At 40.4% G+C, this 22,617-nt stretch overlaps 2 protein-coding genes across 23 annotated transcripts in view; one reads left to right on the forward strand and one right to left on the reverse strand.

Moving 5' to 3' along the window:
* Positions 1-526: 526 nt before the first annotated feature.
* On the reverse strand, positions 527-15,472 carry ACADM (acyl-CoA dehydrogenase medium chain). The gene is made up of 12 exons (XM_084539761.1): positions 15,325-15,472; positions 12,384-12,483; positions 12,032-12,129; positions 11,854-11,923; positions 10,341-10,441; positions 10,174-10,254; positions 8,315-8,445; positions 7,006-7,114; positions 6,054-6,194; positions 5,881-5,976; positions 4,991-5,239; positions 527-1,856 (listed from the first exon to the last, which is right to left on the reverse strand). Exons 1-12 carry the CDS (start codon positions 15,346-15,348, stop codon positions 1,785-1,787), a joined length of 1,272 nt encoding a protein of 423 aa, XP_084395887.1. The 5' UTR covers positions 15,349-15,472; the 3' UTR covers positions 527-1,784.
* LOC311428226 (uncharacterized protein) overlaps positions 15,460-22,617 on the forward strand; it is a 42,225-nt gene continuing 35,067 nt past the window's right edge. For 7 of the 22 annotated variants that reach the window (XR_014687625.1, XM_084539771.1, XM_084539766.1 and 4 more), the window contains exons 1-3: positions 15,501-15,713; positions 16,162-16,219; positions 16,862-16,973. Coding sequence is in view for 6 of the 22 variants with exons in the window: in XM_084539771.1 (XP_084395897.1) it covers positions 15,591-15,713; positions 16,162-16,219; positions 16,862-16,973 (293 nt within the window). In the remaining 16 variants the exon portion in view is untranslated. Of the gene's footprint in view, positions 15,714-16,161; positions 16,220-16,861; positions 16,974-20,093; positions 20,427-20,498; positions 20,561-22,617 lie in introns of those variants that run through there. The other 15 variants (XR_014687615.1, XR_014687616.1, XR_014687619.1 and 12 more) reach the window with 8 other exon arrangements.

The raw sequence follows: 22,617 nt of genomic DNA on the forward strand, positions 1-22,617 counted from the left end.
CTGAGTAATTTTTCCAAGAAGTCCAGGGAACACGCGTTCTGCCAGCACTGCCCAGCAGAGTCTAGCCAAATTTCAAACAAAACACAAAATTCTCAAGAATTCCTCTTCCTTTGCTGTTCCTGCTGCAAACAGTTAAGTGCATACACTGATGGAAAGGAATATACCTTTAAATACATTGAATCTGAAATAAAAATGATCACATAAGTCATTCTTACGGAAAAGTTTCACTTTGACTTGAAGTGAATCATCGTGACTGAACATTTACTTAAGCAAGTGCACCAGTCAGAGAGGCTGCATTCCTTCAAGCCGCATACCGTCACTGCTGGGTTGGATCTCAGTCCTCAGAACAGTCGTCATGCAGGCAAAGCCTTCACACTGCTGAACTGCAACAGCCATGCAGCTGTTGTGGGCAGTAGCACAGAAGGAACTGAGGTGAAGCTATTTGCCTGTTTCAGACGCTGGACAACTTATGCAAAATACAATTTAAATGATGTGGCAAACAAAATGAATAAAACCACCACGCCTCTCTGTTTAAAATGAGGTTTTATTCGAATGCAGCAACGGCTGTCAGAAATAACATTTTGATCATCTAACTTTACAGTGAAAAAACATTGTGTTGTGAGGTTCTCGTTTCTTGCCCTTTTTGTACTTGGATTTTTGGAGTAATATTCAAATTTAGAATAGATATATTATAAATGAAAATATGGCAATGTTTATTAGAGGTTATTTTATGTGGCATTGGTTAAAATTAAAAAGTTAAAAATTGAACAATCATTCTTATTTATGCTATAACAAAACCACATAATTACTTTTACCAAAAGCTGTCCATAACACCCAGCTGTAACGCAGATGTCTTGCACAGGAGAAGGCACAAGTATTTTCTTCATGAACACAACAGGTTTCTTTGAAGAACAGAGATAAAGGCTTTCAATGACATTTTTTTCAGTGCTGGATTCAAGTGAATAACGTGGTTAAGAAATTGAAAATAAGCCCTATTATGCTGTGTCTTTTGAAAACAAGAAGTAGGTTTTGTTCATATTGCTTCAGGGACACACATAAAATATAGACAAACTACAAATAGTAATCCTGTCTCTGTTTGAGAAAAATAATAGTGCAGTGTGTTCTAATTTATGATAATACATGCTTTCGAATGGTCCAGAAATTAATATTCTTTTTTTTTTTTTTTAATACAAATTTCTAAAGGCCAACAAAACCAACATGCTATCGTATTTATTTTCAGCGAGCTCTAGGTGACCTAGAGACAATCTGCTGCAACATGGTATTCCTGAGGAATTAGAATAGCATTTGTAAGTAACTATTTCCCTGAGATTTATTAATTTGATATCCATCCAAATGCCAATGATAAAAGAGACGGAACAAATCTGTATCATTATAAACAATACAGAAACTCTCCGTATTTAATTCCTCATGCTGAATTTCCACATGCTGAATGCCTTCACTGACCAAAAAAAAATAAAAATCTGAATTTTGGTAACTTTTTAAATCAAATAAATCTATAAATTTTATAGGGAAGGTTTTTTCCCTTCCCCCATCAAAGGCTGAATATTTGAGTGAAAATGATTAAGTGGGGAAAGACAACAATCAATCACTTTGGAATTCAGAGGGAGTGGATGGGAAGAAGTAGTGTTTAATAATGTATTCAATAAAAAGATTTTTAAGGAAAAGGACTTTTTTTCCCACAAATTTTCCATTGTATTGAGAAACACACTAAAATCCTCTTCCATGAGAACACAGAATACTACCATAGTGCCACACACATTTCTTTAAGCCTTAAATTTGCTAACATGTTCACGAGCTATGATCATCCTTTGAATCTGAGCAGTTCCCTCATAAATCTGAAAAGAAGAATTGAAACAATGTTAGATGATCATTCTTAAAAAGGTTTAAATTGATCTTTCTACACTTTTAAACCTCCTTAGCATACTAGATTACAGTGTGGATTGGAATGTTAAATCCAAGAAAAATAGAACTGAAAAATTCCAATGTGAGTAAGTAACTACATTTGGCTAAATAAAATAAATCATACACAAGACACTGATATCACTCATATCCTCTCATCTAAATTCAATAATTTTCTCAGGCAAATAGACATAGGGAGCCAAAAAAGATCAAGAAAGCGTGTTATCTGAGGAAGAAAATACATAGTTTAGGTTTTACAAACTAGGTTTTAAAACAATGGGTGAAGAGAAGATGACTTGTGCTGAGTGTTGTATTTTTGTTGTCTAGCCTTTCAAGGTCACATCAAGCATTTGCTTTGATTCATTTACTTCCATTTCTTCTTGTTAACTAGTACTCTCTCCAATACAGTATCCCTTTTTTTCTGTTCTTTAACCTTACATTCTTGCATCGTCTTCTAGAAACATTCTGCATCATCACCCTGTTTTACATGGCTTGATGGCAGGAAAGACAGAGATGCAAAACACTGTATATATGAAGCTCTAATGCAGTAAGAAGACTCTATGCTCCACAGATATACTGCAACAGGATTTGAGGGTGGAAGTAACACAGCTTAGGGATTCAAGTGTTTCAGTTCCCAGGTCTGCCAGAACTTGGTTTGCCGAGTTGCTCAAATTCAGGTAAATTCACTTTCTGCAGTCATAAAACAGGGACAGTATTCTCAAGAACCTTACAAAGCTTTTTGGAAATAGAACCACTATAACCTGCAGTCACATTAGTTTTTTGCTTCAGAGGAAACTTTTCATTCTCAAAGTGAATCATCGGACTGCTGCTGCTTACCCTACAATGATCCAGGTTATAGAGCAGATTTAGTTTGGTGAAAGCAGGTGCTTTTTAGAGCAAACTTAACTGGAAACTCTACTCCCTCTATACACCAAATATGGTCCAAATCCTAATGAAGCCAAAATTGTCTAGGCCTATAACGATTTACAGATTTGTTTACAACTTACAAGCCTTTACAATTACACACATAATGGGGACATTCAGTCCAAGTAACCAAACAGGCATGCTGTGAACTTAGCCTCTCCAAACTGGATATAGTGTAGCTGGAGGGCATTCAGCAGCTATTCCTGCAATCTGCTAATTTCCTCCTATTGTACTAAATTACTTGCTGATGAAGACAGCCATGGAACTCAAGTGTAAAGACATCAAAACTCTCAGTCTGCTTAAATAAATGCAAAAGAGGTTTTGGCTTATAAGCAACGGAAGCAGCTTCTAGCACCACCTTCAACTGAAGGGAAGTAGTAGAACTGTGTAATACTGAGAAATATCAAATATATGGAAGAAAAGAACAAGTGGAAAATGAAGTTTTATACATGAAACCCATGGCTAAAAGCATGTACCATGTGGAATTGGGCCATAACATAGTAAAGCATAATCAAGAGACATGGGCAAAATTATTCTAAAGACAAAATCCTTCCTTGTATTCTTTTAAGGGATGAAGGGAAGCAGAAAAACAACAAAAAATAATACTAAATCTTATTAGATTGAACAATTAGAAAAGTCTACCTTGACATGCACCTGTGATGGATCAGTATAATAGAAGATCTAAATAACTAGAATTCTGTAAAATTAATCTTAACTTTTAAATAAGCTTCCAACCCTCACAACATCTTTCTCTAGAAAAACATAGAACCTGACAGAAAAAAAGCCCAAAGTAAAATTAATTATATTACTCATTCATCTTGCTTGCAGGACTGCAATTAGTACTAAGGACCTTTAGATTCCAGAGTAGTAGCTGTCTTTCCTTAAACAGAGAAAACCAAAATATTGGCTAGGGAGAATCATAGTTTTCATTTTAAAGTCAGCTATAAGAGAAATGCTAACTACATAGGATCTTAAGAACGACAACTGTTATAACTAACTAACCTTTCAGATTATGGTTCACATGCATTTCTTGATACCTATTCTGATAAGTTTTACCTAGCCGCTATTACTATCAGAAAGAGGTGAAAAGACTACTGGTTTTGCTGAGCATAATTAAAACATTCTTGCTGAATAAAGAACTGCAGCATAACATATCCCAAGACAAGAATTATGACATAACATGGAATAATTTCTCAACAATAATAATGCAGAAAAACCTGGGAATTATGAGTGACTACAGGCTAAACATGAGTAAGTATAGGTTTGGTTTGTTGTTAAAAACAGGCTAATCGTTCCAGGTTGTGTCATAATTCTGTTAATACAACATATGCAAGACCACGATATAGTCCATGACACTCAATGTTGGTGATATATCAACTGAAATATTCTGCCTGGGTTATGCTACCAAAGTTTCAAACATAAGGTTTGGAGTACAGCCAGAAGCAATGAAGAGACTGGAAACAGAAAAGGAAAAAATAAAAATAAAAAAGTCATTCAGCATGACTGATGAGGAAAAAGGTGAAGAAGCCGCTGTAGTGTTCTCTTCTAGACTAAGATAAGAAAAACGTGAGAAGCTCCTAAAATGTCATTACCAATCAGTTGTTCTGCATACTGTCTTTGGATCTGAGGTGTAAAAGGAGATAATTTGCAACAACTGTTATTTGAACTAGGTATCAGGCTGAAGGAAAAGCTAAACTATAGGCAGGCACCAGTCTATGATACATATGGAAAATCAGAGAATTTCCAGCACCGAAGGTTTTCAAGAACAGCATCATACATAAACTACACCTACTTATAGAATACCAGAGGAAGTATTGGTATTTTGAGTAGTGTTTTCTACAGTGTTTGATTCCAAAATGAAGAAGATTCCAAATGAAGAAGAGCCTAAGAATTTCAGAGTTACCATATACGGAAAAAAACACACCATTAAATTTATTTGTTACATGTAGGTTAAGCTGTTGATCTAGTGCATAGTATGCAAGAATTTGCCCAATTTGAGTTTCCCTTTTTTTAAATTGAAGGATACTTACTGTCATTCTAAAAAATTATTTCATATGTGTACATCAAGATTTGAAATAAGTAGCCATTAGGTATTTCTATATAAAATTTAGGCATTATTGTAGAGATCACATTCTCTTTTACTTACCTGGTAGATTTTAGCATCCCTCATTAGTTTTTCTACAGGATATTCAGTATTAAATCCATTTCCTCCAAAAATCTGCACCGCATCTGTAGCTACTTGGTTTGCAATGTCACCAGCAAATGCCTTTGCAATGGAAGCATAGTAGGTATTTCTGCGGCCAGCATCAACTTCCCATGCAGCTCTTTGGTAAGCCATCCTAGCAAGTTCCACTTTCATTGCCATTTCAGCAAGCATGAATGACACTGCTTGGTGCTATGAATGATGAAATACACTAGATTAACATTGCCTGCTTAAGATTCTGTGACATCCAAAAAGAATATAATCTTTTTTATACACTAATACCTTCAACAAAGTAAATTGTACAAGATGAGTTCTACAGAATATGGATCAAGCTGTCATAATTCTGTGTTGAATTAGACTTTTAAGGTTTTCATTCTAAAATTCATTTAGTCACAGGGATTAAGTACTGAATTATGAAGTTGTGTTTCAGTATTTATGACATCTTATTTAGCTAGCTGTTTATTTAAATTTCTTTAAAACTGGTAAATTGTGTGATTGGTAACATATTCTAAGTTTTTATTAATACTGTGTATTGTTTCATATAGCTCAGAGAGGCTTATACCTTGCCTGAAAATCCCTATTTATTAGTATTGAAGAACTTACGTATGTCTTGAGAGTTTAGAAGAATTCCTGGAGTAACTGCATGGCTAGATTTACTTAGATGTCACTGACCTATGTATTTGAGAACCTAAGCAATGGCAGAGATGCAGTAACTCATACCCTAAAAATCAAGGAACAACCCTGAAAAATCACTAGTAGTACATCTACTGTACTGATGTGAAAACATAGCTTATATAAGTGAATACGTATGAATAAATATGTAATTAACTTACTTCAGCAATCACTTTCCCGAAGGTTTTTCTCTCCAAAGCGTATTTAGTAGCTTCATCGAGTGCTCTTTTTGCTAACCCAACAGCACCAGCTGCTACCTGAATTAAATACAGCACAGAATAAAAACAAAAAAATTCCTATTACATTTTATAAATAAATTATTTTTGATACTTACAGGTGGTCTGGTCTTATCAAAAGCTCCCATTGCGATTTTAAAGCCAGCTCCCTCAGCTATTAATACATTTTCTTTCGGGACTCTCACATCTTCAAAGACAATACCTCTCGTATCTGAGCAGCGTTGACCCATATTCATTTCCTGAAAAGAGAAATTTACGGAGGTGCAACTAAGTTGGATTTTTCTAAGGTACAACACATTATCTTGCTTTAGTTTACTCAAAGCATAAGGTAAGCTTCTCCCCTCCAGCTCCTCCCAGACACTTCAATTTCTTCTAAGAATTACCATATACGTGACAAATAGTAGTTCTGCATTTACAGACCAGCATGCCCTTTATTTGTCTAAGCTGGGCAGTTTATCTTACGCCTATATAAAATTGATTCTGTAGCTACAATCACTCACGTGGTCTTTCTCAAGTTCAACTGTATCATTTGAGGTGGGAAAGGAAAAAGTAAAGAAACTAGTATGCAGGCAGTAGAAAAAAATAACTGTAACAGAAACACACACACAAAAAAATAAAATGGAGTTTTCAAGTTTTCAGATTCCTTCCTTTTTTCCCCCTATTTATTTAATTTGCACCAGAACCTCGTGAGCCTTCCTTGAGCAGTAGCTAAAATTAAAGCTCACTGTGTAATTATGGTTAAAACTGTCCACCTTCTTTTTTATCCTTTGACGGCGTATTTCTCATCTACTGGCATTGATCAATAAAATGGTTCTCAAAAGATTTTTTTGCAGCTATTCAAAATCATTTTCTTTTAATCCACTCTGAATAATTCTTTATCTGACTGAGTAAAATTATGTCTTATGAATAGTTTATGTTGTGAAAATGAAAAGATGACAATGTGAAAATGTTCAGTTGCGTAACATGTTTTCTTTAATTGCAATTTGTTGTGATTTGATTTAGAAACAAATAATAACCCCTGGTTTGTCAAGTAAGAGATACTTTCTTTACCTTTCTTCCAATTTGGATTCCAGGGCTATCTGCCTCCACAATGAATCCAGTAAAAGCTTTGCTTGCAGGAACTTTTGGATCTGGATCGGTACGAGCAAGCAAGAAGTACCTAGTGTAAAACAAAGAAGTGGAAACTCAGTTTATCCTCACAATTAACAATGTGTGTGTATATCTATATATTTAGTGTCTCTAGCATGTAATAAATCTATAAGAAAATTAACAATCCATTCTTCTTGCCCCTTACAAAAATAAACCGACAGTGTGCAATGGAGAGAAGTGTCACTGCATCTCTTACTGCAACATTCAAGATTTAATAAAATTACTTAATATAAACATGCAAAGATTCTCCACCTTCTCCACTTACTTTAAGTCTTTATGGTATTATCAGTTTCACGAACAGTAAAAAAGAAACCTGTCACATCACATATTTAAAAATGAATTCTTAGGAGATACAGTGTTGCACAGAAAATGTTATCATCTGATTTCAAAGATCTTAATGTTATTCTTCTAAGTTGTAAATAAGTATTTCAATTAGAAATTAAACAGCTGTAAATCACATTCATGGTGTTCGGTAATGTCAAAAGATACATGTAGCTGGTACATTCTCTTTGATAGTTCTACCTTTTACAAGGAAATAAATAATTAGAAAATTCAGCTTTATGAGTCAATGCACACAGCTTTTTCACTTCAATTAAGACAATTTATGTGTTGGGGATGAGTGTGGTATTATGTGAGACATGATGAAAAGAGGTCTATATTGTCAAGCATGCTCCACAGACACACCACCACAGCAATATCTGGATTCTTTGTCTGTTAGAAAATGTCTTCCCTTATGAAAATAAAATGTAACACCACAATCCAAGAGTGTTTCTAGCCTCACTAAAAGTGAGAGATGTTTTGAACAGAATCAGTAGCAAGTGATCTCGATCACTGCACCTTCAAAGTAAAGTAGTTGGTAATATGGGCTTCCTGAGTATTTTGCAAGTTAAATCACACTCCTGCTGTCCTCCCTTGAAGAAAAAGCAAAATTATTTTGTTTGGTAGCATCAAGGTTTAAGAGGTATTCTTGAATGTATAGTTGCCATATCATCACTTAATTTCCTTTTTAAGCTTTGCACAGCCCTGAGAGTCTTATACCTTATGCTGATACACTAATCACAGATGCAAAGTTGTATTGGGGTGAAACATAATGAAGACTTGGATTTACAACAGAACTTTAAAGAAACACTAATATCTAACTTTGGGGAAAAAAAAAGCCAGTATAGAACAGAATAATAGAAAATGTAGGATGAGTCAACTGTTAACACACCAGTTTGCTTTCCCACCGTTTGTGATCCACATTTTCTGTCCATTAATAACATATTCATCTCCTTTCTTCTCAGCCTTTGTTTTTATACCAGCCACATCGGAGCCTGCTCCAGGCTCTGTTACGCAGTAAGCCTAGAAAAAAATAAAATATAAAATCTTGAGGAAAAAAGTTCTTTCTTTAGGAACCATATTATTGCAGACTATGTGCACCAAAACCACATAGTAAACCCTAAAATATTATACAAAAAACCCTACCACAAAAAGCAACAACTATTACCCTACAAAAAACCTACTACCCTGCAAAAAACCCTACTACCAAAAGCAACAACTGTCAAAGCAAATATGGGTTAATTTTCCTAATAAATGCATATTTTAAATAATTTTTAATGATCATAGAATGGTTTGGGCTGGAAGGGACCTTAAGGACCATCTAATTGCAACCCTCCTGCCACAGGCAGGGATGCCACTCACTAGATCAGGTTTTCTTCACCCTTTGAGTGAAGAATTTTATCTAACCTCTAACCTAAATATCCCCTCTTTTAGTTTAAAACCATCACTCCTCATCCTGTATTATCTGAGTGAGCAAAGAGTCTCTCTCCAGCCTTTTTAGAAGAACCCTTTCAGTATTTCAATATACAGGCCACAATGAGGGAGCCTTCTCTTCTCCAGGCTGAACATCCCCAGCTCTCTCAGCCTCTCCTCACAGGAGAGGTGGTCCAGCTCTCTGATCATCTTTGTGGCCCTCCTCTGGACTTTTTCTAACAGGTCCACATTTTTCCTGTTTTGGGGGCCCCAAACCTGTACGCAGTACTCGAGGTGGAGTCTGACAAGGGCAGAGCAGAGGGGGACAATCATCTCACTCGACCTGCTGCTCACACCTCTTTTGTTGCAGCCCAGGATGTATTTGGCCTTTTGGGCTGCAAGCACACACTGTTGAGCCTTTCGTACACCAGATAAACATGATAAACAGAAACATTTTGTAACTCTTAAGTCATCAATTCCTCATACTTCACAAACTGATGTAAAAGCTGAGGATCTTTAAAATTTGCAAATAAGAGTACAGTGTAACATTTTATACCTACTGTGTTCTTCATTTTATGGGGCTTATTTATTCAGGTTGTAATGCATTGCACATGACTCTTTCTTTCTCTGTAACAAGTACTGCTCATGTCATATGAATATGTGCTTATATAAGCCTCTTTTAAACTCCCACACCTCTTCTTAGATTCACAGAAGCTTGTAATTGTTCAGGTAGGAAAAGACCTCTAAGGTCATCTGGTCCAGCCTTTAACCTAGTACTGAAGTCCACAGCTAAACCATGCTAAATTCTATATCTACACGTTTCTTGAAGACCTTCTGGGATGGTGACTCAACTACTTCCCTGGGCAGCCTATTCTTATGTCACATAATCTTTTCAGTAAAGAAATTTCTCCTATGTCCAACCTAAACGTCCCCTGGTGCAACTTGAAGTCATCTTCCCTGTCTTATCACTTGGTGCTTGGGAGAAGTGCCCAATCCCCACCTCACTACAACTTCCTTTAAGGCAATTGTAAAGTACAATAAGGTCTCCCCTGAGCCTTCTCTTCTCCAAGCTAAATGACCCCAGCTAAACAACCTCCTGAAAGGGAAATAATTTTTTTTTTTTTGGTAAGTGATTAGGATGGTTTTCCAGGTAATATCTTCTATTTTCTCACTGTTCGCATCAAATTTACTATTCCTTGTCTTTGAATAAATGACACAGTGTATTTACATGCAAAAATAGGCTAAATTTTAAGTAGATACCACTGCTTTCTTTCAAAAAATGACTAATACCGATGAATGTAGGTTAGGAACATTCTACAGTGTATAAGTTATACTTACACACATCATTGGTTCTTCTGTCATTCTTCCCAAGTATTTTTTCTGTTGCTGCTCATTTCCTGCAATGATTACTGGCATTTGCTGAAAGAAAATATTTATACTATTAATCTGCTTTTTTAAAACGCACAGACTTCAGTTTAAAGGAGGTAAGAAATGACAGAACTTACCCCTAGGGAATTTGCTTCAATGGCAGTTTGAACCCCTGTGCATCCATAAGCTAACTCTTCCGTAATAAGGCATGCTTCAAAACTGCCAAGGCCAAGACCGCCTACAGTTGAAATATTTAATTTACTAAAATGATTTTAAAGTGGGACATACTAGCAATTTACATAAATTAACTATCAAAAACATACTGCCCCGTATACACTTGATTGTGCGCTGCGTTTGATCAGACATCCCACACCAACTTTTTAAATAAAGTTTTGTCAGAATGGTAAGAGATGATTGGAAAACTACATTTGACTGCTCCAAGGTTGCATGATTGATATGGGGCATGTTACACAGAATGGCAACAACTGTTTGACTACTTTACATTTGAGAATGTCCTTTAGAGTTCTTAGGAAGCAGAGAAGTGACCACAAAGGCTCCTGAGCTACCATAGCTCCTATGAATACCGAGTTATTCATGTTAGTCAGCCAACCAATCTTGTAATCTGTTTCTGACAGAAACCGACTTTGGGAAGTGCTTCGAAATACAGTAACAGTGCAGCAACATTTGTTCAAAATACATGCTCCATCCTCTAGGTGTCTCCCTCAGCCTGAAGTACTCTTGGTATCCTTGTTAACGCTAACCCTTGACAGACTTCCCTTCAGTGAATTTGCACTCATCTCTTTTTAACATAGGTAAATATTTTAGCATCAATATCATGCAGCAGCTATGAGTTTCACAAATTAACTACACACTGCATAAAATGAAGGGGATATAGAGATTTTAACTGTTCAGCAGATGTGACCAAGGAACGACCTGGCTGGAGAATGGGGTAGGCTGGCTGGGAGCAGGAATGCCAGGGACAGAGCAACTCTGCCACAAGTTTCTCTTGGTACCGTGATGAGAAATGCCACAGCTTTGTCTTGTAAAAGTGCTCAGGGGCCACCTTTGGGCCGTGGACCCGGTCTGGGGGGTGAATATAATGCAGGGCTAGCATGTTCCATGCTGATGTTCACAGTGATCAGTGCTGGTGCAGGGGCCTATAACAAATGGGCTCATGATGCATCTTGGCAGGCTCCTTGTAGTGGTAGGACTTCATCCAATGCATTGTTCATTAAACCTTTTTACATTTAAGGAAAAGCATGTGTTTAATTCACACTATCTCCTTTACTTTACTCAGAACCTGCCATCTGCTGACTTCACTGATGCCTTCTAGTTGTATGGAAAGGGATGATGAGCTATCAATCCCTTTTCACACTCTTCATGACACTGACATTTTAGTTATTTCTCATACAGAAGCTGTTCTGTATCTTTTGCTGTCTTTATCCTTTTTAGGAACCCCTTCCACTTCCATGATAGCCTTTGAAGATGGAAGGCTCAGACTACATAATGAATATAACAGGAAATTAAAAGGTTAAACTTAATTATTCAAATATGCAACTGTTTATTTTATACAGAATCCCTAATTACACATATAAACACCTCCAAGTCCTGTTCTTAGTTTTATTTTACAGATTAAAAATATTTACTTACCGCAGCTTTCTGGTATGTGTGAATTTATAAGACCAAGTTCCCAAGCCCGTTTTATGAGTGGAAGAGGATACTGAAATAAATGAGGAAAATCACCTTCTGATTAATCACAGCCAACATTTTAAATTTCATGCAGGGTAATATAAAAATCTAATTTTCCCCTACTGTATGATAGATTTACCTCTCCAGTTTTATCATATTGTGCAGCAACAGGAATAATTTCCTCCAGAGCAAATTTACGAGCAGTAGCTTGAAACTCTTTCTGTTCATCAGTAAGTTCTATTATAAAAGAGAAAAAAGAAGTCACAAATTCTACATTAGCTTTAATTTTGCCAGTTGTCAGAGTAGGGGAAAAGAAGAGTAGTGTCATTCCTCTCAAGACAATCTAAACCACCACTTCCTGGGCCTCTCTAGTAACCAAAAAAATTCAACTTTCTCTTCATACTGAACTGCAATACAGTGTTTTTTATTTTAAACTAACTCTGCAATTTGTCCTTAGTTGCTGCACTCCTTTCAAAGAATGTGATACCTACCGAAGCTAAAGCCAGCTCCAAGTTTGCCTGTATGGACATTTTGAGCAGGTTTACTAGAATGTGATCGCCATCCAAGCCCTGCAATGGTTTGGAGCATCCGCTGAAGAGAAACAGAACAGGAGATATAAGACATTGATAGCTCAAGTCTCCTAAAGCTACTAACCTGATGGCAGCACAACTTTAAATATAGATTCCCTGTTTAGAAAACAGTATCGCATCAGGTACAATACAGTGACTAACATGATCTAGAAGAATTCCTGGCTACCTTCAACTTTGTTCCTGTGGCAAGCTGATGCAAACTGATGGCTTACATCAACATGGGATCCAAGACAGCACTGAGCTTGTGTGAACTGGTGTACCCATTTCTAAGATTGCAAAATCATTTATTTAAAAATAACTAAGCATAATATAGCACGTCTTCTTTAAAGAACATAAATCCACATGTGAACATGCTCAGAGACATAATAATACATATATTTTGAAATGTACACTAATCAAGCCAGAAGTTATTGCCCACTACTAAGCACTCCACCTATCCAGTGTTTACCTATGGTCAGGATTAGTATGATTCTGAAAACAACAATCCACGTAATAAACAATAGGTATCAGAATATTTTGACCTAATAATGCCCAAGATTCCCTTCTAGCAAGTTGCAGTAATGTATATATACTTAGTGATTACTGTTGTAGTGGTGTCATCGCAGCCTGCATCAGAACTGGCATGGCCAACAGGACTGGGGAAGTGATTGTCCCCTTGTACGTGGCACTGATGAGCCTGCACCTTGAGTACTGTGTACTCCAAGAAGGACATCAGGGTTCAGGGGCATGTTCAGAGAAGAGCAAGGAAGCTATAAAACACATCTTATGAGGAGTGGCTGTGGGAACTGGGGTTGCTTAGCGTGGAGAAGAGGCTGAGGGGAGACCTCATCTCTCTCTGCAACTACCTGAAAGGACATTGCAGATGTCAGTCTCTTTCATCGTGTGAAAAGTGATTAGGTTAAAAAAAAAAGTTTGATGAGACCAGTCACTTATTTTGTAGCATTAGAAAATTGAATTAATCATAATAGTACAAAAATATGTCAGAATTTGTATTGGAAACTCTAGAGACAGGAGCGGAATATAGCTGGGTAGGCTATAAGTAGTTAAAAAACAAAGTAGTGGTAGATGACTGCTCTTAAAAATAAGAATGCTATGCAGAGAAGGTTAAAAAAGCAAACACGGGTATCAACAGAGTGAAAAGAGGTATTTTTAAAGCATACTGAAAACATCTATAAAGTTGAAAGGTGAAGAAATGCTGGAAGACTAGGCATAGGACAGGGGAAGGTATCACATAACTGAATACTTAACTATTAAGTTTATTCACAGTTTGGGATTGTATTTTCTATTAGGCAATATATTACTCATTTGGAGTTTTCACAAGCCATAGCATTGCAGAATAGTAGCATGATATTTTACTTAAGTTTTATGCAACTGCTACCACTGTTGTAATATAGGATAACAAACAAAATCAACAAGCATCTAGACGAACCTCAATCATTCAGAATTTTTTACACCTTCCTTTATCTAGTAGAAGCCAAGATGATGATAACATTGAGCAAAAGCTAGGTACTAGAAATCACCTTTTTTTTTTTTTTTTTAAAGGAGCAGCCCTTGATAGTCATACACAGCTTTTTCACCAAAATGTTTTGTCTCAACTAGAAAAAGTACTGAATTCAAAATAATGCTAAGGGTGACATCCTACATAAAGGAAACAGTGAAATTCATCCCAGAAAACCTATGTCTGTTGGGGTATGCCAGATCAGCACGGAAGCTTCTGCAGAAACACCACAGACAGACACATGGAAAGGACAAGGTGTGATCCATCCCTGGCTGTGGCGCAAGCAATCAAGTGACAAAGGACCACAGTTTGTAACCTGTAAGAATTTGGGTTGCCACCTATTTCATCTGCTTCCCTGTTGGACTCGGTGGGACAGCTGGATTCAGTGCCAAGGTGCTAGTGATGCTCACACAACTCCTACAGCTCTCTGCAGCCAAAACCGTGACTGTGAAGGTGACGTGTCCGGAGGCTGAACTCGGAACACCGATGTACATGGTGCATGGTCACTGTCTGTCGCCTTCCTATGGCTGGAAGCTCTCTGCCTGGTGCCCTGAACACCCGCTGGCCTGGCACACCACCCGCCCTGGCTGCAGGCCCAGCCCAGCGGTCATGCCTCAGCACTGACCCAGGGCCCTTCAACTTTTACCTACTTCTGGAAGTGGGGAAGCCAGGAAAAGGCCCCTGCGAAGGCTTAGCAAGGTGCTACCTGAGCCCTGAACCACCTCCACCCTGGAAATTAGGAGGTGCCGGTGGGTCAGCAGCTTTTGATGTATACAGAAATCCAGGTTTATAAAAGCTCAGCCCTTCAGAAAAACAACCTTTCTCCACTGCTCAGTAACTTCTTTCCATGTAAGCAGTGTTTCAAGTTTAGAGAACTGCAGCACTTCAGAAAACCAATATTTATGTACTGCACATATAAAAACAAAAACAAACCAACATAAGCAAAACAAACAAACACACAAAACAACTGTGTAGGCAGCACAGCTAGAAAAGGCACTGTATGAAACACTCTGAACCGTAAGCCCTGACGCTTAGAAGCAGGAAGCAAAACCCGTTTTTTTAATTTTTTTGTTTGTTTGTTTGTTTTCTAACGGCCCTGCGTGTGCAGCACAACAGCAGAGAGACACGAGCAGCGCTCCTGAGATAAACGCTGCCAATTCACGGCCGAGACGGCAAAAAAACAAACAAACAAAAAACAAAACACAACAAAACAGCGCAGGGCGCGGACTTCAGCCCCGCACAGCTCCGTCCTCAGGGGCTCCCGAGCAGCCCCGAGCCCTTCAGACCTCCGAGGCCTCCGCAGCCCCCGGCCCTGCCCCGCGTCCCCCCAACCCCGCCGCTCACCCGGGTGGCTCCGAAGGCAGACATCTTGGCCAGGGCCGCGGAGGCTCCCAGGGGAAGGGGGGGGCGGCGCTCCGGGGGCAGCGGGGCCGCGGGGCCGGGGCCGGGCTGAGGCGGGTGACGGGGAGAGGGGCGGGGAGGGGGCGGCCGGCCCGCAACGGGGCTGGCCGCGGGGGACGGAGCCTCTCGTCCCTCCCCTCGGGTAAGGGGGAGTTTATTTCCCTCTCTGCTCGTTACAGGCAGTGTGGGAGGCGCGTTTCGGCTACCAAATGGCTCTCTGGATGCAGTCTCCTGCCAGCCGCCTACGTCTTCTTCCTGCTGGCAGAGCAGTCCCGAGGCCTGTTTCACCGTGTTTTCGTCCCTCAGGGAGCGACGAAATGAACTTTGCGAAGGTGTGCCAGGAGCTGGGGCTTTGCAGGGGGTAGTTCTGTGGAAGCGTAGCCACAAGTGCTCTCAGTCCTGGCTGCGCGTTAAAGCAGCGAGCTCTAAGTTATTATATTATATATAAAGCAGCGGTGTTCTTGCAAACATCTGCAGTAAGGTAACTGCAGAGTGCAAAACACGTTCTTTTGAGTAGCATCGCTCCAGTGTCCTAAAGCAGAATAAACGCTGAAATAACACTTCCGAGAGAAATGGCTACTTTGATTTCTCTATTAACGTTTTTTTTTCCTATTTGAAATTTTAACAGAATTACCAAAACATAAGGCAGTTTTCTGAAAGCTGGATTTTTGCTAACCTTTTATTTTGCGTAACAGTTTAAAGTAAAATGTTGAAGGTATTTTTAGCATCGTTATTGCCTTGGTTTGCTCAATTCTTGATTGCTTGTTTTGTGACTGCCAGGTATGGCTACTGGTTTTGTACTCAGTACAGCAGAAGCACTTCACTAGGAAACTGGCTGGTAAGTTACTTTTTTGTCATATAGATGAACTGTTTGAAAACAAGCTGATTGTAATCTTGCATAGGCTTCATACTCCAGGCCTTTACTGAATGAAGGCATGTAAGCAGCATTGACTTAGTGCACAGACTACTAATTTTTCACTCCAGTATCACTGGATTTTTTTCTGCTGTACTTTAAGGGTAGATGAGTAAAAGGTATAGGCAAAATTTATAGCTGTATGTTATTTAAATATTTCTTGAAGATTTTTATATCTTTTTCCTGTTTTATATCTTGTTTCAAGTACTTTATACCTCTGAATCGTATGTCAGTGGGACTTTTAAATATAAGCACACAAGTCTGTGTTGTGTGTTTTTGTAGGGTTCTGTGCCATAGCTCACATTTCCCAAGTATGGTGTGGAAGATTGATTACTGAGCAGTCCACTTACTAGTATTTTGACGGCAAAGCGACAGTAGGGGTAATGTAGGCTGGGTTTTAAGAGGCATTTGTATCTATCCTATCCTGAGTTGTAAGACCATAACATTGCATTTAGTAACATCTAGTATACGTAACATTCAAGAACTTAACTGTCTAAATGGGTGTTGACATAAGATGCAATGTTAACAGTAATTTTGCAGTCAAACCTCTATAATTATCTTTGGCAGCTGTAGCAAAACATGAAAGAAATCCTACCTTAAGGCACAGGAGTTCAGTTTCCAGAACAGCTGATGGAACTTCTGCCCACACACTGAAGACAGGAATCAACAATGATTGCAGGTATCCTGTCTTCATAGGAGAGGTGCTCCAGCCCTCTAATCATTTTTGTGAGCCTCCTCTGAACTTGTTCTAATATTTCCATGCCCTTGTGCTGGGGGCCCCAGGGCTTGTGGTGGTTTTACCTTGCTAGGCAGCTAAACTCCACCACAACCGCTCTCTCACTCCCACATCTCAGAAGAGAAAGGGAAGAAGAAAGGAAAAAAAACAACTCACGGGTTAAGATAAGGATAATTTAATTAAAGGGAAAACAATTAAGATAAAATTGTTTTTAAGGGAAAATTAATTGAACTAAAGGGAAAAAGAAGACGGGACAAAAGAAAAAAAAGTCCATGTGGAAGCAGAGAGAGAGGAAAGAAATTACTCACAAATTAATCACTTCCCATCTATGATTGATTCTTGATCATGTCCCTGAAGCAGGGCCTCCATACACGTAGCTGTTGTTCCGAGACCATACATTTTCATAACAAGAGCCCGCTCCTCCCCACTCCTTCCCCTTTCCCACCTTTTATTGCTGAATGTGACATCATATAGTATGGAATATCCCTTTGGTGGGTTTAGGTGCCCTGGTGATGTCCCCTACCCCCAGCTTGCTGGCTTTTGGGGGGATTGGAGGGAGTCCTGGAGCTGTGCCAGCATTGAACAGCAATAGACACAACACTGGTGTGATACCAGTGCTGTTGTAGCTACAGGTGCAGAGCACAGCCCTGTATGGGCTGCTGCAGGGAACGTTAACTCCATCCCAGTCAGACCCAGCACAGAGCTGAACGCAGGGCTCCAGGTGGGGTCTCACGAGAGCAGAGCACAGGGGGAGAATCACCTCCCTTGACCTGCTGGCCACGCTGCTTTTGATGCAGCCCAAGGTACAGTTCGCTTTCTGGGCTACAGGTGCACGTTGCCAGCTCATGCTGAGCTTCTCATCCACCAATGCCCCCAGGTCCTTCTCCCCAGGGCTGCTTTCAGTCCTTTTTCCGCCCAGCCTGTGTTTGTGCTTGGGATTGCCCTGGTCCAGGGTTCAAGAACAGAGTATTTATTGACCATGTAGTCATTTTTTTTTCCATTTTTATTCCCTCTACCCTCCACATTTATTCCAGTTTAGAAGTTTGCATGTGTATTTGCTAGCAAACTTTAAGCTGGACCTGCCAGCGAGTAGCAGGGCCCTTGGGTCTAAGCTGGGGTATCAGGCAGGTGGTGGGGTCTGTGTGCTGGTACTCCCAGGGGGACCCCTGAAAGTGGTGTGCACTGGGGGTGAGTGTGAATGCTACATGTGTGCAGCAAGCACCATACTGGACCAGCCAGTGAGCTGGGGACCTGTGGGGTAGGTCAGGGGCTGGCGACTGCAGGAGTTGTGGGTGGACAGATGGGCCATGCTGATGCTTGGGGACCTGCAAATGTATGCATGTTTTTAAACCCTGAGTGTGTTTGTGTACCTGCACTGATGACTGTCTTCCCCTGCCAGCCAAAGAGAAGGGGACTTGGCTGGCTGTGTGTCTTGTTTTACCCGAGTCCTGCGTGTAGGTGCTGTTGAAGGCAGCTCGTGTGACCAGCCGTGTCACTGTCCTGTGTGTCTCTGGGGCATGTGCTCAGCATTGCTGCTAAGTGAACCCCACGAAGGGGAAAGCGGCAGCTGCATCCCTTACTTTGGGCAGAGACTCCAATTTTTCAACAGTTGGGATGGAAAAAAAAACAAAACAGGTGTTTATAGAACATTGGAAGGACAAGAAGCGATGCAAATGGCTCAAACTGCAGGCCTAGTGATGGGATTTGTAACTGAGGGGTGGGTAGGGGGAGAGGGAATGAAAAGAGCCACTCACTGCAGTAGGTTGCAACACCTCCTGTAAAGAACAGAGCATTTGCAGCTATCAAATTGATAAATTATATTGGCAGGAGAAAACCTGAGAGAACAAGTCTAAGGCTGAGCTCTTTAGGATTTGTGAGGAATCAGGTAGAAAAGGGAAATGCACCACTGCAAAGGAGTAGCCTCACCTTACAGAGATTTAACTGTGACGGAGCTGAGCAGTAGGGCTGAGTGGTGCAGAGGACATTGCTGAGTGCTGGGGAACAAACATCACAACTCTGCAAGTAAGGTGCTCACGGGGACTGTACATCCCTCTTTACACAAACACACATCCCTCTTGCAAATGAAAGGTGACTGGACAGGACAGCCCAGGGTCAGTGTGATTGCCAGTGGCACAAGAGGTGCTTGTCCCCAAGGATGATAAAATAAACTCCTAACCAAGGAGATACATTATTTTTTCCTCCCCTAAAATTCCCCTTCTAGAGATCCTTAAAGACTGCCCATGAGAATGACAACCTTTTGAGCAGAGGGATGGGCCAGGTGACAGTTTCAGTGCTGTCCTACAGAGCTCTCACCCACGCCCCAATATCAGCCCTAAAAGCATCCACAGCAGCAACACTTAGGGTGTGTGTTTGGGGGGTCAGTGCAGGGGAAGGGGCTGAGATAACATTCCGACCCCTCTGCCAGAGAGCCAGAGATATCAGGCTCATTCACCAAAGCAGCATGAGCACTGCTTAAAATGTTAATTCTGCACACCCTCTGAATTTGCTACTCAGCCCACGCTGGCTGAGATTAGATGCAGTACAACTCCCTGGGAGGCAGGAAGCCCCTGCAGGGAGCTTGGGAATTGCTTTTCTATCTTTTTTTTTTTTTTTTTTTTCCTCCCCTGAATGCTGCTGTCACTTGTACAGCCCTTCTCCTTCCTCTGGCTGCCGGCCTGCATAGGAATGCAGGCAAGTCCCTGCACACTCCTGACATCTCCACTTGCTGAGTCTGCTAAACCTTTTGTAATGTTCAATCTGCTCATTGACCTGAGGACAAAGGAAAACGTACAGCACTAGCCTGCACCCCACAGTGGTCTTGGAAGTAACTGTAAATCCCCCATAACCATGGGCAAAGAGACCTCTCCACCAACACGTGCCATGTGACACACCTCTAAATCCAGTTTGTGATTCACAGGCCAGTTATTCTTGTGGCAAGGAAGGGGAAACTGGGGGGGGAAGGGTTAGACTGGGGTGTGTAGAAAGGGTTACCTGCTGTGCCCTGCCCTAATGAGTTACCTGTTCTCCTACAAGCTTGATACTGATTGCTTTGTGTCTGCCTAGAGCTGCAAACTAGGGCCTGAGCACTCTCCTGGAATGCACTAGGAGCAGCAATCACCAAAAGTCCTGATTTGAGGAAACTTCAACCTAGGAGATGAGAAAGTCCTTTTTGTCTCCTGAGGCCTGGAGCCAATCTAATGCTTGCACCTCGCCTGCCAGAAGCCGTGCTGTGCATGGCAATGAAGGTCAGGATGGTTCTAATGATGTGTTCAGATGTGTTTTGTTGTAAATTATCTATTAGCTGCTGCAAAATGTAATGGGGGGGCTTTCATTTCTCTAGTGGAGGATGGGGGTCTTATGATCTTGACAAAGCTTTAGTAAAACTGTGTAAATCTGTCCATGGGTCCTGTTTCTTTCATGGTCGTGGAACATCCCAAGTCATTTTTGTGACAGAATTTGGCTCCCCAGGTGGGACCGCACTGACTGACTGCATCCAGAGTCTCCGGGGATGGTCTGGGCTGTGAACTGGGTAAAAATCACCTAGTTTATGTCTCTAACAGATGTGGTGGTGGTAAGATAAAACTGTAAATTCACAGAAATCTTGCAGAGTGGTTGTGTGTTAAAATTGTAATTCCACATAAATCCTGAAACTTAGAAATTGGACAAGATATAGTGAGTGATTGATGCTCCACTAGCAGAAGTTTTGGAAAATTGGAATAAAATTGGTGGCATCTATAGGTTGTCTAAAAAAAAGGTAGTGGAATTTTGTCAGACACCTTGGCCTGCTATGACTGCATTAGGGACTGCAGACTAAGGGTGGCCAGGAGTTGGCTGTTTTAGCATAGATTGCCTAAGGTTGTTGTGATTATTACTGCAGGACCAATCCCCTGCCCTGGTATGTTTGGGCAATTTGGAGAACTGAATTGCCCAAACAAAGTGGTCAATTTAAATAAAATGAGTCATAGGGTGATAGAAAAAAGGCGTCAACTTACAGTGTTTTGTCTATGCAAGTTCAAGCAACTGCTGCTAGTGGTGAAGGTGTTTCTGCTGTGCTGCTGTTGCCTCTGGATCCCTCCTCTCTTGCTCTCTTGTTTTGCATCCCTGGCTGTTCATCCTGCCCTGCCAGCTCTGCTAAAGCAATCACAGAATCACAGAATTTCTAGGTTGGAAGAGACCTCAAGATCATCGAGTCCAACCTCTGACCTAACACTAACAGTCCCCACTAAACCATATCCCTAAGCTGAGGTTGTTCTCCCTTTGCCTGCCATCTTCCTTTCACCCTCCCTAGAGGATGCATTGGCATTGTCTTTGGTGCAGGTGCCTTTTAGTGCTGCGCTGGGTTAGTAACTGCAACAGAGGCAGCAGGAGAAGGAATGGCAAATTGGACAAAGGTAAGAGGTGGTCAGCAAGGATCAGAGTACACCCCTCTGCTTCCAAATGAGGTTGGAGAAACAGCTGTGAATATTTGGGGAAATAGATCCTGAAACAGGCCCTTGGTTGTCTTATTGTTGGTAGATCAAGCAACGCCAGATAACAAGAAATATTTTACTAAATATACCCCAGGATGGCAAGGTAGAACAATAGAAGTAATGAGCATAACCACATTTGTGTATAATGGGAGAGATGAGGATACGGAAAAGCTAGACAAAAGAGGAAGTAGCAGGAGCAAACGGCAAGCCTTCTGGCAGCCGTAATTGGAAGGGATTTTAAGAGGAGGCAAAGAAATAGTAGAAACCAGAGAAGCAGATATCAGAGTAGAGGCTGAGCGACATTAGAGGATTGCTGCAGTTATTCCAAGCAATCAGAGCACTGGAGAATGCCCAGGAATCTCAAGGAAGGGGACTTAGAATGCAGGTTAGGGAAGCCTGATAGAGCAGGGGACAATGAGAGGAAGATAAGCAAAGATATTTTTAGATCACAAACCCCAGCACTGGGAAATGAAACAGGAATATACCTCCCAGGTGGATCCCAGGAAACGATAATAGATACAAACATTGGAAATAAGGTTATTCATGTTTACTTGATACCAGGACAACTTATTCCACAGTAACCGATGTCCCAGTGGGCTCAGATGTAACAGGAAATGTAAATGTCATAGGTGCAGAAGGAAAGCAGGGAACTGTTTCAAAGATAGAAGATGTGATGGGCCTGCTATTAGTAGACCAATTCTTTTTGGTATTAGAATCAGCGCCTACAAATTTATTAGGGTGGTACTTATTCTGTAAATTGTGAGCAGAATTGGTATGTGATCACTCAAGGTATAACTGTAAAACTTCCAGGAGAAGATGTTCCAACAATAATGTTTATGTTCTGGCAGAAAATAAACAAAATCCCTGAGGAGCTGAAAGGCATACAAACATCTTTGTGGGCATGGAGTTCAACGGGTATGGGGCTACTAAAATCAGCAGCCCCAGTTACATTGAAAACTAAAGGAGGAAACTTCCCCCCTTAAAGCAATACACATTCCCACAAGAGGCTAAAGATGGAATAAGGCTGACGTGTGAAGAGTTGTTGAAGAAGGGAATTTTAACCCCTTGTAAATTTCCTTGTAAAACAGCATTATTGCCAATAAAGAAGCCCAAACGTG

Source organism: Aythya ferina, assembly GCF_964211825.1.
Source record: "Aythya ferina genome assembly, contig: HAP1_SCAFFOLD_37, whole genome shotgun sequence".
Lineage (NCBI taxonomy): Eukaryota > Metazoa > Chordata > Aves > Anseriformes > Anatidae > Aythya > Aythya ferina.